This window comes from Jaculus jaculus, chromosome 17, assembly GCF_020740685.1.
Source record: "Jaculus jaculus isolate mJacJac1 chromosome 17, mJacJac1.mat.Y.cur, whole genome shotgun sequence".
In the NCBI taxonomy this organism is placed as follows: domain Eukaryota; kingdom Metazoa; phylum Chordata; class Mammalia; order Rodentia; family Dipodidae; genus Jaculus; species Jaculus jaculus.
Genome location: NC_059118.1, coordinates 30,974,092 through 30,987,941, shown reverse-complemented (window position 1 = coordinate 30,987,941; position 13,850 = coordinate 30,974,092). Strand labels below are relative to the sequence as shown.

At 47.3% G+C, this 13,850-nt stretch overlaps 1 protein-coding gene across 1 annotated transcript in view; it reads right to left on the bottom strand.

The window, feature by feature from the left end:
• Window positions 1–9,801, bottom strand: part of Clstn2 (calsyntenin 2) — a 660,628-nt gene extending 650,827 nt beyond the window's left edge. The window contains exon 1 of the mRNA XM_045136251.1: window positions 9,678–9,801. Coding sequence (XP_044992186.1) covers window positions 9,678–9,801 — 124 coding nt within the window. The remainder of the gene's footprint in view (window positions 1–9,677) is intronic.
• Window positions 9,802–13,850: the final 4,049 nt, after the last annotated feature.

The following is a 13,850-nucleotide window of genomic DNA, read 5'->3' as shown; positions in this document are numbered from 1 at the left end:
ACTAGCAACATATTCTACGAACATGACTGCAACAATGGTGACCACCAAATGTGTGAAACATGCAGGCTTTATACATCAAAGAACTGGGGAGCGACTCTGTGCTAAATTCAAACTTCACGAAATATAATAAGCTTAGTCTGTAAGACAAGATAGAGAAAGATATAAGACTTGGTTTGGGGTTTGGAGTCCCAAACTCTCAAGAGAAATTTATTAAAAATTATCACTTTATTTTCTTAGGCATTTTCTCCCTTCTAAGGACATGCAGAACCACCACTCTGCATATATAAAGTTTCTTGGGTGGGGGAGGGAGAAGTCATGAGACATTCCTGCCTATGGTAAAGCAGATACTCAGAGGCTGTGAGTGGCTGACCCTGCATATTGAAGCTGATCAGTAGAGTCAAACCACTGAGCTGAGGCCTCTCCTTGGCACCTCACAGTAGTTTTCTAGTGAAACCTGAGTGAAGGCTTACTATTTATCCACAACATAAAACAGACATCATGGAAATACAAAGTGGCAAAAGACACAAAAGTGATGTGTAGTGTTTCTTTAAATCAATAATCTCCACATGACCATTCAATGCACTAGTTCCAAAGAAGTAAGTCCAAGCTTAGGCAATTAAGCATTCCCAGAAGCAGCATTACAGCCTCCCCCAGTTCAAGTTCCCATGGCATCTTCAGGGCACAAGTCCTTCCCACATCTTGGTATGTGGTTTCCATCATCCTGAATCATCTGTAGAAGTGAGTGGCTCTGTTGTGCACCCATGGCTGAGAGTCGCTGGTACAGTGGATTAGAGGTAGACTATGAAACTAGAGTGTGGGTTCAAATCGCAGGCCTGCTGTGTAACTAGATAGGTGAGCTGGATAAATGGCTTAGCCTTCCTGGACCAGTTTCCTTACATAAAAAATGAAGATTATAAAGACATATGCCTTACTGTTTGGCTATGAGAGCTAATTAATATGAGAGCTAATTAATATGAGAGAATTAATATCTATAAAACACCCCAAACAGTGTTCAGCACACAGAAGTTCTGGAAAGAAGGAAGCATTTAATTTGGAAATTTCATTGAGAGACGAGTAAGTCAAAGGCAAATACATCAACAGGCTTTTATGCCAGCTTTCTAGTGTTGAACCTGTCAAGAGAACTGGGGCTTCTGGGAAAGTTTGTCAGCAGGTGGTCAGGCCTGTGCATTCTGGCTCCAGAGGGCATTTTGGTGTCGAGTGACATCACAGGTTCTCTATAGATCCCTCCTGCCCTGGCCTTTGCTCTGGGGATGTATGAGCTCCTTATCAATTTATTGGTGGAGAGGAAGGAGATAGAAGTTTCAGAGGCTTTGGTGCACCCCTGGGACAATGAGTATGGATTATGGTAAAATAAAAAAAAATCATGACTGCAGGTGCTGAAGCCAAAGACTCCAGTGCCTGTGGATACAGAAATCTTAGGATTATGAGGGGCTATTTGAATTATGGGGATCACAAGCAGTAAGCTGTGAGTGGAAGCAATTGCTTCTCAAGACCCTGGGACCAAAGAAAGATGGAAATAATGACGGTGGGAATTCCTTGTAGGTTGGGTAAAATGACATTCATGCTAGCATGCTGAAAGCAGGTGATGATGAGGAGGGTGGGGAGGGATCAAAAAGGTGAACATAACTTCAATTCCAAGAGAGATTCACAAGGAGGAGCAAAGAAGTGCTGATGGGAGTAAGGACAGGTTCTAGATCTTTCCAGATAAAACCAAAGGGACATAATGGAAGTCAGGGGTGATGGGCATGGAGAGATGAAAAATGTGAAGGATTCCTTTCATTAAATGGAGTCAAGAAGGAGAGTGTCAGAGGGAACACGAGAGCTTTGGTGGAGATACATGGGGCTGGTGGCACCCTGGAGCATTTTAAGAAGAGACAGACAATAAGTAAATTTTGGATGAGTGAAACGGGCTTACAGGTTAGAAAGCTAGCATAAAAGCCTGTTGATGTGTTTGCCTTTAACTCAATCTTCTCCCAATGGACTTTCCAAATATTAAGTGTCTACTTCTTTCCAGGACTTACTATGTGCTGAGCACTATTCTGGGTGCTTATAGATATTAATTCTCATAAGCAAACAGTAAGGCATACGTCTTTATAATCCTCATTTTTTTTAATATTTTTTTTGTTCATTTTTTATTTATTTGAGAGCGACAGACACAGGGAGAAAGACAGATAGAGGGAGAGAGATAGAATGGGCGCGCCAGGGCTTCCAGCCACTGCAAACGAACTCCAGACGCGTGCGCCCCCTTGTGCATCTGGCTAACGTGGGACCTGGGGAACCGAGCCTCGAACCAGGGTCCTTAGGCTTCACAGGCAAGCGCTTAACCGCTAAGCCATCTCTCCAGCCCATAATCCTCATTTTTTATGTAAAGAAACTGAGGCCAGGAAGGCTGTCATTTACCCAGCTCACCTATCTAGTCACACAGAAGAAAACAAGCAATGGTCAAGGCAGCAGGCGTGAGCAGAGGGAAGGGAACAGGAACAAACAAGGGCCTGAGGAAGTCTTAGAGACAAAGTGCAGTTAGAAAACGCCTCAGTGGGGAGAAGCATGAGCTTCAGGTGGCCATCATCCTAGAGGTCACATGGCTGGCCAGACAGAATTCCTCCCAGACATTGGATTGCATTTCCTGTGATGCTTGTATGCCAATCTGTGAAATGAGTATTCATGAAAAGCATAAGGGACACACATAAACTCCTGACATGACGTTCACAGCCGAGCAGACTGTTAGGTATGGAAGCGCATGCCTATAATTTCAGCACTCAAGAGGTGGAAGCTGAAGGATCAGTAGTTCAAGGCCATCCTCAAGTACACAGAAAGGAAAAAAAAAAAGCACACCAACCAGCTTGCAGGGCCTGCTTCCCCTTCTGAACCACCTCCTCCCACTCTTGTCGCAAAGGCTGGCAAGCGCCCTTTCTCATTCTCCCAGCGCCCATCCATTTGTGGTGTCCTTTATTAACTGCCTGGTTCAGGGGAGTCATGGGGGGTGTACAGATATACCCCAAAAGACCAGCATCCCAGGAAGCCAACCAGCTGCACAGTCTTTCTGGTGCAGGACACTCATCCACACACCACCCAGGAAGCTAACTGCCTTCTCTGCTCAAGGCCACGGGCAGCAGGAGGCTGAGGGGCTTCAGGATGCCTGGACAAGAGGAGGCAGATCAGGCTCACTCGCAATCAAGCAGGCATTCCAAGAGTGAGGCTTCCAGAAAACGTGACTCATGGAGTAATTTTGAAGTCAAACTCAACCATTTTTTTTTTTCCCAGAGAGTGAAGAGTTGCCTTTGGGGCCAGTAGAGCCTCTCTCACCTCCCTCAGCCCCTTCCTCAAGCCAACATCAAATCATGCTGCTCAGGGAGTCACTTGAGGTGGGGAATTCATGTCAATCACAATGTTCTGAATTTGGAAGTGCCATCTCTAAGCTGTGAGACTTTGAGCAAGTTACATTCCTACTTGGAGCCTCCCGGTCTTCCTCTTACAGTTGGGATGAGGATTAAACCAAGTGGCATATGTGAAGAGCTTCAAGATACTGTCTGGCAGACGGCATGCATTCAATAAGCATTCACTGTTTCATTAGCTTGGGGTCTACACAGAAATAGAATTAATATTGCCTGCTTGTGCACCAGGCATGGGCATTCTTAACATCTTGCACTGACCTGTCCTATCCTTTCTCCCATCCATTTACCCAATGACTATTTACCCCTCAAGACCCCTTTCATTGGATAAAACTCCCCTGGCTTCTCCTAATCCTGTCAACTTTTCTCTTATAAGACTTTGGGGTCTTTCAATCACAACATAGCATTTTCCTATAAATTTCCAAGCTCTATAATTATAAATTCATTTCACGTGTGTAAGTTTATGTCATAGAGTGAAATTTTCTTTATCTTTGTGATCTTAGAGAATTATAGGAGAGTAACCACCACTAATGATTAGGCTAAAGAATAAGGCTCAGGGTATGTTTGTATTGGCCTACTTCCCACAAAGGGCATTCTCTTCTGACCACTGACCCCTCCTGCCTCCTGCCTGTGATGTCCACAGCTCACATAACTCAGTCCTGTGCCCTATGCAGCACCGGTAATTGCAGCTTAGTGTTCTCCCCAAGCTCAATGCTCCCCATGGTCCTTCCCAAAACCTACTTTTGCCCATGGAAGCACTGCCACAGAGTCCAGTTGGGTGACATAACAGCAACAACAACAAAAAATAACATAGTGTGTCAAGCTAGTATTTTGTCATCCTAGCTTGGGTTATTCCTTATGCATATAAACATCAATCACCTCAAATGTGTAAATGTCATAATAGAACATACCCCCCCCATGTCTCTGAGACAGCAGGATAGGAGGCAAGCACTAACTGGGCAGGCCAGGCGATCCTTCTTTATAGCCCAGGGACTAGAAGCTCCAATACCTCTGGAGCTGGCACATGTAGACCCTCTTGTTTATTTGTGTCTACATCAAAACCTACTCTCTCTTATTCTGAGCTGGCCTGCATTAAGCTTCAGGCTGGCTGGTTGAGATGAATGAGATGGGGTCCTGGTTTCAAAAGCATACACAGACCAATGAAAGAAGCAGATGTTTTCACAAAGTAAGCCAAATATTTATATGTGATGTCTGCCCACACAGCCACATCCACATTCAGAAGAAAAAAAAAAGAGAGAGAGAGATGGAGGGACAAGGATGAAAACAGAACATATGAACAAAACTACTGAACTTCCTAGGAGGAAAGGGGAATGTCACTGTGACACTGTGGCTAGGAGTTCTAGTGCCCAGTAATTATGCTCATTGTACGGCACACCCCCAACTGAGGGAGTGCTTTCCTAGCACTATCCTGATAAGCAGGAGAGCTCTGTACCCCCACTGTGGAAATGAGGAGACTGATGCTCAAACTAACATGCCCAAGATCAGCTAGTGAAGAAGCAACAGAGCCAAGAATGAACCCAAGTTTCTCTGGCAACTAGTTTAACTTGGTACAAGACAGGGAAAATAGGTGAAATGTCTATGTAAAAAAAAAAAAACAAAACACTGCTAGCACCCAAGGTTTCAAACATGTATGTTCACTAAACCAAATACTGCTGGCTGTCGATCTCGTATCGACAGGCCATCCCTAGAGATACAGCAGAGCTGGGAAGAGGGCCCGGCTTGAGGGAATCACAGAACAGTACTAGAGTCAGGCAAGGAAACACAGGCATGCTAAAAGGATGAGTGTGATGGTTAATCTCTGGCTGTCAAATTGACAGGATTTAGAATTACCACGGAAACAAATCTATGGACATGTCTATGAGAACTTCTCTAGCTTAGGTTAGTTGAATTGGGAACCACCCCCCTGTGGGCAGCATAATCCCATGGGCTGGGCTCCTAGACTACATAAAGAGGAGGAAGTCAGCAGAGCATGAAGAAGTACTCGTTGCTATCCACCTTGTCTGGATGAGATCCCAGCCTCCTGATTGTGCCCTGTGTCCCGTCATGAGAGACTTCCCCTCAAACCTGGAAGCTGAAATAAACCCTTTCCTTCCTTGGCTGCTGCTGCCTAGGTATTTTTTTCCAGAAAGGAGAAATAACTGCCACAGTCATCACCTTCTGCAAGGCACCAGCTTAGGAAGATTTCCAGGGAAGGCCATGTCCACGTCTGAACCCACCTTGAGTAACAGGAAGTAAACTGAGGAAGATAACCTTCTGTCCAGAGGATAAGAAGGTCCAGGGCATGGAAAGAGCACTTGCTGACCAGGAACTGGGTCCTGGGCCAGCAGGAGTTTCTGAAGAGGAGTTTCTGCAGGTCAAAGTATGTCCAAAATGCAATGCTGAGAGCTTATTGGCCCTTTTTTTTTTCAGTTGGGGAAACAGCACCTGCAATTTGCCCAAAATGATTAAGGACAATTCTCACCACACAATTTCACACCACCTTTGCCCTATGAGGTCTTGCAGTGAGCAATCTGGAATATTCAAGAATGGTTTGTGATATAGTGGTGAGATGTCTTTAGGCTCTGGATTTTGGAAATGTGAGCATGGGAGAGAGGATATAAGAGTATAACATTTAAAAATTAAATTCAATTTTTATTTTTTTAAAAAAAGAATGGTTTCTGGACCAGTGGGAGAATGAGACTGCTCCTCTGAGCAAGAACTCTGGTTTCTGCAGATGAAAGCAAGGCCTGTTTCCCTCACCTCACACACAGTCCCCCTTTACACGCCAGCCTGGACCTTCACACTGCTATGAGCAGAACCACAGCAGACTCCTGGATAGTTTGGAGGCACAAGCAGTTCAGCTTCCTCAATGCCTCTAGATCTTCTTTTAAATGTAGATGGGAGGATAGCTGTCAAATAAGGACATGAGTGTGGAAGCCCTTTTTATTCCCAGCACAGTGCCACATGTTCTAGCCTATGCGCTGGGCAAGACTTGTGTTCTATCCAGGCTCAGCATGTTCACGTATGAGATGTGCTAACAATGGACCCAGTATGTACAATAATAGTTAGAGACAGCCCGTGTGTTTGGATTATCCTAGCACCTGTTACGTGCTGAGGAGGGCCTGTGCGCCCTGCAGTTACAACGACTGTGCCACCATTGACATAGCTCTACCACTGCTCCCCTCTCGATTGCCCCATCTCCCTTGCCTGTATCCCTAACACTTAGTATGATAACTTTCGATTAATCTTGTCTTTAGCTTCTCTCTTAAAATTTCCACACAAAAACCTTTTCTCCACAAATAAATCAAAAGCTCATTTATTTTTTTTTTAAAGTGAAGGTTCAGTATCTGATGTTATTTGCACTAAATCCCACAGAGCACTGGGCCAGGTTCAGGGCACACTGGAGGAGAGGTATACTGACAGTCTATGCTCAAGAACTGTTCTGAATTCCATCCCTGGAGGCTGGGAAGAGAAGAGAGACTGTATACTGAGTTTTCGAGATTGTGAGACCACTGGCATTTTGTCAGCTTTATAGCACAACCCTTCAGATGCTTATCTAGATCACATGGTCTTATTTCCCTTGGAGAAGGCATGTCTATCTCTGCCCCAGAAATTTCTAGGTTACAAATACCTTCCCAGCTTTACTCACAGAGAATGCGCAGTGTGTATAGTTTAGTCCTTTCAAGGAATCCAAGAAGAGTTTACTTTTATTGAACAGCCATGGCCCAGGTGGGAGAAGAGAAGGGGTTATAACTGCCTGGCCACTGTACAATTTCTGAAACTGGAATATGTTTGCACTGAAAGTGCAAGGTTCTGTGAAAACCCCAAATGATCAAGGATTAGATGCTGGATCGCCTACAGCAAGAAGCAAGGAACATGAAGGCAGAACACGCTGTGCAGCACAGACATGACATCTTACAAGAGCCCGAAGCTGTGCTTGCTCACTTCCAGACAGTTGTCTGGAGGGCGCATGACACTCTGCCAGGCAGCCTGATGTACATCCCCTAGCTTCTACACACCACACGAAAGTGCATGGAGGAAGAACGCTATTTCAGTGTTAAATCTTCCTCGTGGGCCTTCCTGACCCTTCTCTGTTTTCAGTGAGGGAAATGCAATGATAGGAACCCTAAAAAAAAAAAAAGCAAAGCCAGAGAGGCAGGGTGCATTCAATAGAAAAAGCATATTGCTTTATTGTTCCAAACCTTCTTCAGGGATTATATGATTCAGAAACATAAAATGAAAGTGCACTGTAATAAGAAAGTCTTTCCTGTAAATATCAACTAAAGTGTCATAATAAATGTCTCTGTTGTGATCAAATATTACACATTTGTATTTTTTAAGTCAGCAAATGGTGCTCTTTGCAGCCCTCTAGTGGTTGGAAGAGGAAAGAAGCCAAAACAGGAAATTCAGACAGGAGCTCATTCCCAAGACCAGTAAACTTTTTACACTAAGAAGGCAAAACAGGCTGGCTTTACCTACGACATGTATATGTTCTAAATGAAGGCGACAAAGGTCTTGGTAAAAATGCACACAATTTGTTGAAGTCAATAGGATCATAGAAAGCACGTATTCTTTTCTTTTCCCTTTCTTTCATTTTTTGGGGGGCATTTTCTCTTCCCAGTTTTTCATTTTGACCCAAGAACTCAGTAAATTCCCTGATCTTCACTTGCTGTGAGCTCGCTACCCTGTTGGTCGACATCTGCTTATAAACATGGCATTTTCTTTGCTACAATGTGAAGGAAAAATCTCAAATAAAAAAATAGTAATTTCCCTACTGAATAGTGTCTAAATTAGAGGAGGGCAAATGGTTTGTAAGTTCTTTTTTTTATATACGTTATTTTCATCAGTACGTCACAGTCTCAGGTCGGTCCACTAAGGTCAGCGACTTCTTTACCAGACCATGTTTAAGACATTTTTCATAACGAGTTTCTCTTTCCAAAAAAAAGAATCTGCCTTCAAGGACTGCTGGATTGGGGCGGGGGTGCTCTAAAGAAATAAAATCCTGGTTTATAAAACCTTTCCAAATTTTTAACATTGAAGAAATTAAGGAGAAACTTCTCCCTTCTTCACAAAATTATCACTTGCAAGTTATAAAATAGGCATTTCTCCATCTCTCCGCCGAGAACATCTCAATCTGATCCGCTTGCCTGCCCTGCGCTGCGAGTAAGCTGTAAGTCAAAGGTCGCCTCCAAATCGGGATGTCACTATTTGAGACATCCCCGCCCCCCACCATACAAGTTCAGGACCTTTGGTCCTGGGCTAATCTCCAGGCTAGATTTCAAGGACTACATAACCCAGCGGTCATCACCGGCAGTTTAGCCACAGCTTGGAGACCCAAGCACGCCCTCCTTGTCACCAGCTCGGAGAATCAACAAGTTACCATGAAGCTTAGCGCTCCAGACTGGTTCTGCCTCAACTTCCCCTGCGCCCACCACCACCACTACCCTCCCCGCCCGGGGCTCAGCTTTCCCCGAAGCCTCCAAACCTCCTGCCAGCACGTGACCGTCGCCCCCGCCGCAGCCCGCGCTGCTAGCGCTCCCAGGCAAGCTGTGGAAGCCCGGGGCTCCCCAGCTTCAGACCCCCCACCCCCACGCCACGACCGCGCCAGCGCTCCCCGGGATCCAGCTTCCTTCCGACTGGGAAAGATGGGGAGGTCAAGATCTTCCAGCCAACTGGGCAGACCGGGGCGTGGCACCAGGCTGAGCAACTCGGACCTGGGGAGCACGGACGAGCGAGAGCGCCCGTGGGGACCGTCGCCGGGCGCGCTTCTTCGGGACTCCGCGGCCCACCGGGAGCACACGCATTCCCAGGGGACTGGGAGCCGCGCCGCGGGCGCGCGCGCCGAGGGCCGGGGGTGGCGGGGAGGCGTCCCCGGAGCCTCCAAGTTTCCCCTCCATCCTCGAGCTAGGGGTCGGCCGCAGCTTAGCTGGCCCCTCGGGCCCCAGCAGACACCTGCTTCTCCGCGCCGCAGCGCCCAGCCCGGCTCCAGCCGTCCCTCAGCCAGGCACCCAGGGCCCCCCAAAGTTCTCCGCACTCCCTAGACCTCTCTCCAGTAGGCTGCTGGACCCCGCCCAGGGGTTGGGCCGGGACCCCGTGGCGTGCGCGGCCCGGGGCGCTGACTTCCTTCCTGGAGGGGGTCGTGGTGGTGGTGGGGGGGGGGGAGCTGCGACACGGGAGCGGGAGCGGACCCAGCCCGAGCCCGGGGTCCCCGGGGCGGCCGGCCTCCCTCCCTCTCCGAGAAGAGGAAAGTTCCCCAGCACCCACCTTTGTTGGCGAGGAGGAGGCGGCGCCGCCGGCCGCCCCCGCCGCGGTCGCTGTCGCTGTCGCCGCCGCTCCCCACGCCCAGCGCCAGCAGGAGCGGCACCAGGCACAGCCTCCCCGGCAGCATCCTCGCCGCAGACACGAGCCGCCGCCGCCGCCCGCGCCGGCTTCGTCTCCCCGAGCTCTGCGCGCCGCGGGCCGCCTCTGCTGCCGCCGCGCCCGGCCTCCGCGGCCCTCGGTCCCCGCTCGCTCGCTCGCTCCCTCCGCGCTCGTTCCGCGCCCGCTCGCTCGCAAGGCAACAGCCGCGCTCACTGGCGCGGACCCCGAGCGGCTCCGGCGCTCACCCCGGGACGGCCCGTGACGTCACGGAGGGAGGGAGGCGGCTCATGCATATTCATGAGGCGCGGACACGGGCGCGGGGTGGTGCGCCCGGCGCCTCCAGGCTCCGGCCCCCAACTTTCCGCCGCCGTCCTCACGCCGGTGCGCCCTCGTGCTCCGGGCCCAGCGAGGAGCCTGCTCCCAAAGGGCCCCCATGGGCGGCTTCGGGGGACCCTTCGGTCTGGCATCCCTCCCGCACCTCCCCCCCCCCCCCGGCGGTTCCCGTTCACGTCCCCGCCCCTGCCCCCGGAGGATTCCTGAGCAGCTGCTGCGAGGGATGCTGCGCTGCCCTAGGAAGTCATCACCTGAGGCCGGAGCACGGTCTGCGGAGAAGCTGCCCCGCCGTGCCCTCTGGGCTGGCATCCCGGCGGAGGGTACCGGCGGGCGGCGCTACCGGTCCTGCCCTTGGCTAGGTCTGGGGACCCACGACACTCTGTGCCGCGTGGTCTGGGGAGGGCGCCCGGCGCTCGCGGGAGCTCACCGAGCCTGGCCACGGCAGGAGTTGTTGGGCAGAAAAGCTCGCCTTGGGCCTGCAATGGCCCGGCTCTGCAGCATCTCCGAGAAGCACCTGCAGCTGCTGCCCAGAGGATGATGGACCAGCTACGTTAGAAAAGGCAACCTTGGATCTGTGAGGGCTGGGACTTGTAAACTACTCTGTCGGAAGTTACCACCTTTACTTTGTCACTGAACCTGTAAGAGGAAGCCACTCGCTCTCAGGTCTCTCTTGCTGGAGAGCACTGCCAATTCCCTTAAGACAGGGACCATGCATTTCTCCACAACCTCTACCACACCCAGGACACCCCAGGATCAGAAATTTGTCAACAAACATAAACTAGTGCATGAATAAACCACTAACTGTATTTCCATACATATGATGCCAACGTCACAATTCCAAGAGAAGTTTCACGGGTATTTTGGAATTAGCTAGAAAGGAAACACAGAAACAAAGTTATTGGTTTACTTATGCATCCATTCACCACTGAAGACGTTTTCTGAGTGGTGGACAGGTTGCAAGCACTGGGATAGACACTGGAGGCTTGCAAAGCCTCTGGTCCAACTGCAGAAAGCCACAGGAGATGGGTAAGGGTGAAGGCATTTACAATCGCTTGTGTTGTGGTTCTACATGCACGTTCTTTATGTTGCTACATGCGAGTCTATACAAATCAATTAACCAAATGTATATATTGCAACAGCGACGAGACAGCTTCTCATAATTAATAAGTGTAGCTTGAGGTACTCAACACCACCATAAAATCCATTAACAGCTCTCTGTTACCCAGCCTCCCTGTGCAGCCCTGGCAGCACACCCAGGGCACTTCAATGATGAAAACTGACTCTTCAGCATTTCAAGCACCAAGAAGTGCTTGTGGATATCCATGAATCACCTTGGCTGCAGGGGGCCAAGGCCAGCAGAAGTTTGCCCCCTACAGGTCACCTTTAGCCCAGGCATCAACATCTGTGCTGTTATTCTCATTCACAAATGAGGAAATGAAGGCTCTAGAAAGTCAGATCACTTCTGTACCCAAGGTCACAGAGCTAGAAAGTGCCCAGACTAACATCCAATACTTCTTTCTCAGATTTTAATGTCAGAATCCAGAAAGGACAGCTTGCAGAGGTAGACAATGACCCAGCCAAAGTCAGAGAGAAATGCAAATTTGATTCGTTTTCTTCCATTCTGCTCTATTCAGTTATATTATCAGCTCCCCTTTGAGTTTTCTCTATTATGCTAACTTGCCTGTACTGTCTTACCTGCACTATCTCTTGATGTCATTAAACTGGGTTTTCTTAATATCAATTGGTCTAAAATATCTGACATGAAATTTCAAATTCAGTTCCTTCCACTGCAATGAGAAGGTATTCAGGCTCAACCTTCAGAGGTGTCAGGGACAAACATGGGACAAAACTGAGGTGCCCCAGCCATCTAAGACCATCTTAACCTTGTCAGCACAAAAGCTGACAACAGACGTATGAGTAAAACCAGCCAACATCAGCCAAGCCTGGCCCACATCAGAACTGCCCAGCTGACATTTGAGAAATATAATGATTGTCCCATTAAGCCACTGTGTTTGGATGCAATTGATTAAGCAATGTTATGTCTACTGCATAAAGTCATCACAAGAAGTGAGAAAATAAATATGAAACACTCAATATGCTGCACATAGTCAATATTCAATAAATACAAAAATGTTTTCCTCATAACCCTACTTTCCAAGCCCCTGAAATGCCAGTCACAACTCTGATTTGGTTTCCCTGGGGAAAGGGCACTAATGGCCTGGCTTAGAACAAATGAAAGTAAGAAAGTTTTACTCTAAAATTACTCAGTCACAAAAGCTTCCAACCAAGCCAAGTGTTTGGAGCACTGCTTTACTGCTGCTGCTGCTGCAAGGCCACTCCAGATGCCAAAAGTGGACCAAGCAACCTAGTGGTTAATGGATCCCATTCACTCAGTGCCAGACTTGATAATGGGGGTCATGTTTTAATCCTTGCAACAGCAGGTGCTATTTCCCCTGTTTTATTATAATGAGATTACTGCCTCAGAAATTTGAGCAACTTATCCTTATTCACATAATTGTGCTGTATATCAAGTCACATCTGGCTGCTTCCAAGCTCCATCTTTCTGCCTTATATGATGGTTTGGGGAGAAGCCTATCAAGTCTAGAGGATAAATAAGCAACCAAAAAAAAAAAAAAAAAAAAAAGCTCAGATCAGAAAAGGTAGCTTTGGGAATTGGATTTTTTCAGTCTTCATCCTTCATCACCTCTGACTAATGAGCACTTAAATAACCAATTACCACCAATGCAGTGAGACACATCTCTAAGTTTGTTGAGGCTGCACTCCTTATCCTTCACTCACTCCTGTGGCATGTTCCTTCAAAGGCCTTGTTCAAAACCTGGTAATAAAGATGATGGAAGGCCTTAGTGACTGTAAGCTTCAAGTTCAGGGCCCTCCCTGCAAGGTAATAATGAATCTCAGGCAATTCATGTGGGTCAATAGCTTTAAAAAATAAATAACTCCTCTGTTCCAGAAAATAGAATCTAACAGGAACAGTTCTCACATAAGCACAGCAGTTTCCTCTCATTTTCACCAGGGTCATTAATGCTTTGCCCAATTAAGCCTAAAAACACAGCCCCTGAATAATTTAAGCTGAATAAATGAAGAAAATAAATAAATTATACCAACTATGGAAACTTATTTTGTAAAAACATTAAGTGAAGCTTTCTACATGACCCAAATTTAATTCAAATAAGCGTACTTAACTTTAAAAGAAAGGCTGTGAATCTATTCTTTAAAGAATTAGAACCATTTACTCATCCCCATCCCCATCTCAGCAGGTAAAGCAGGGTCTCTGTGAACCCCAGAACATATGAGTAGTTTACAGGATTTTCAACACTGGCTCATAAATTTGATACTAGGACTGATGTTGCTAGTGCTAAGGAGTTTGTTGTTTTTAAGTTTAGGAAAGAGCAAAAGCATGTTTGTGCATAACCAAATCCAGTCCATTTTCAACACTTGGTTTGAATGTTTTATGCTTAGTAAGGAAGAATGGCCTAAAAAAAAATAAAAGTGTCACAAAAAAATCAAATAAAATGTCATTAATTACATCAAGGCATGATTTCCAAACACTTTTCTATGTTCTTCTTCAGCCGTTCTACCTATGATAGTTTCAATGTAAAATGTCTCCTACAGACCCATGTGTTTGTGATTAAACCTTATACTAAATCCCCAGCTGGTGGAGTGTTGAAGGTAGAGCCTTGCTGGAGGACGTATACCACTGGGGGAAGACCTAGAAGCTTATTA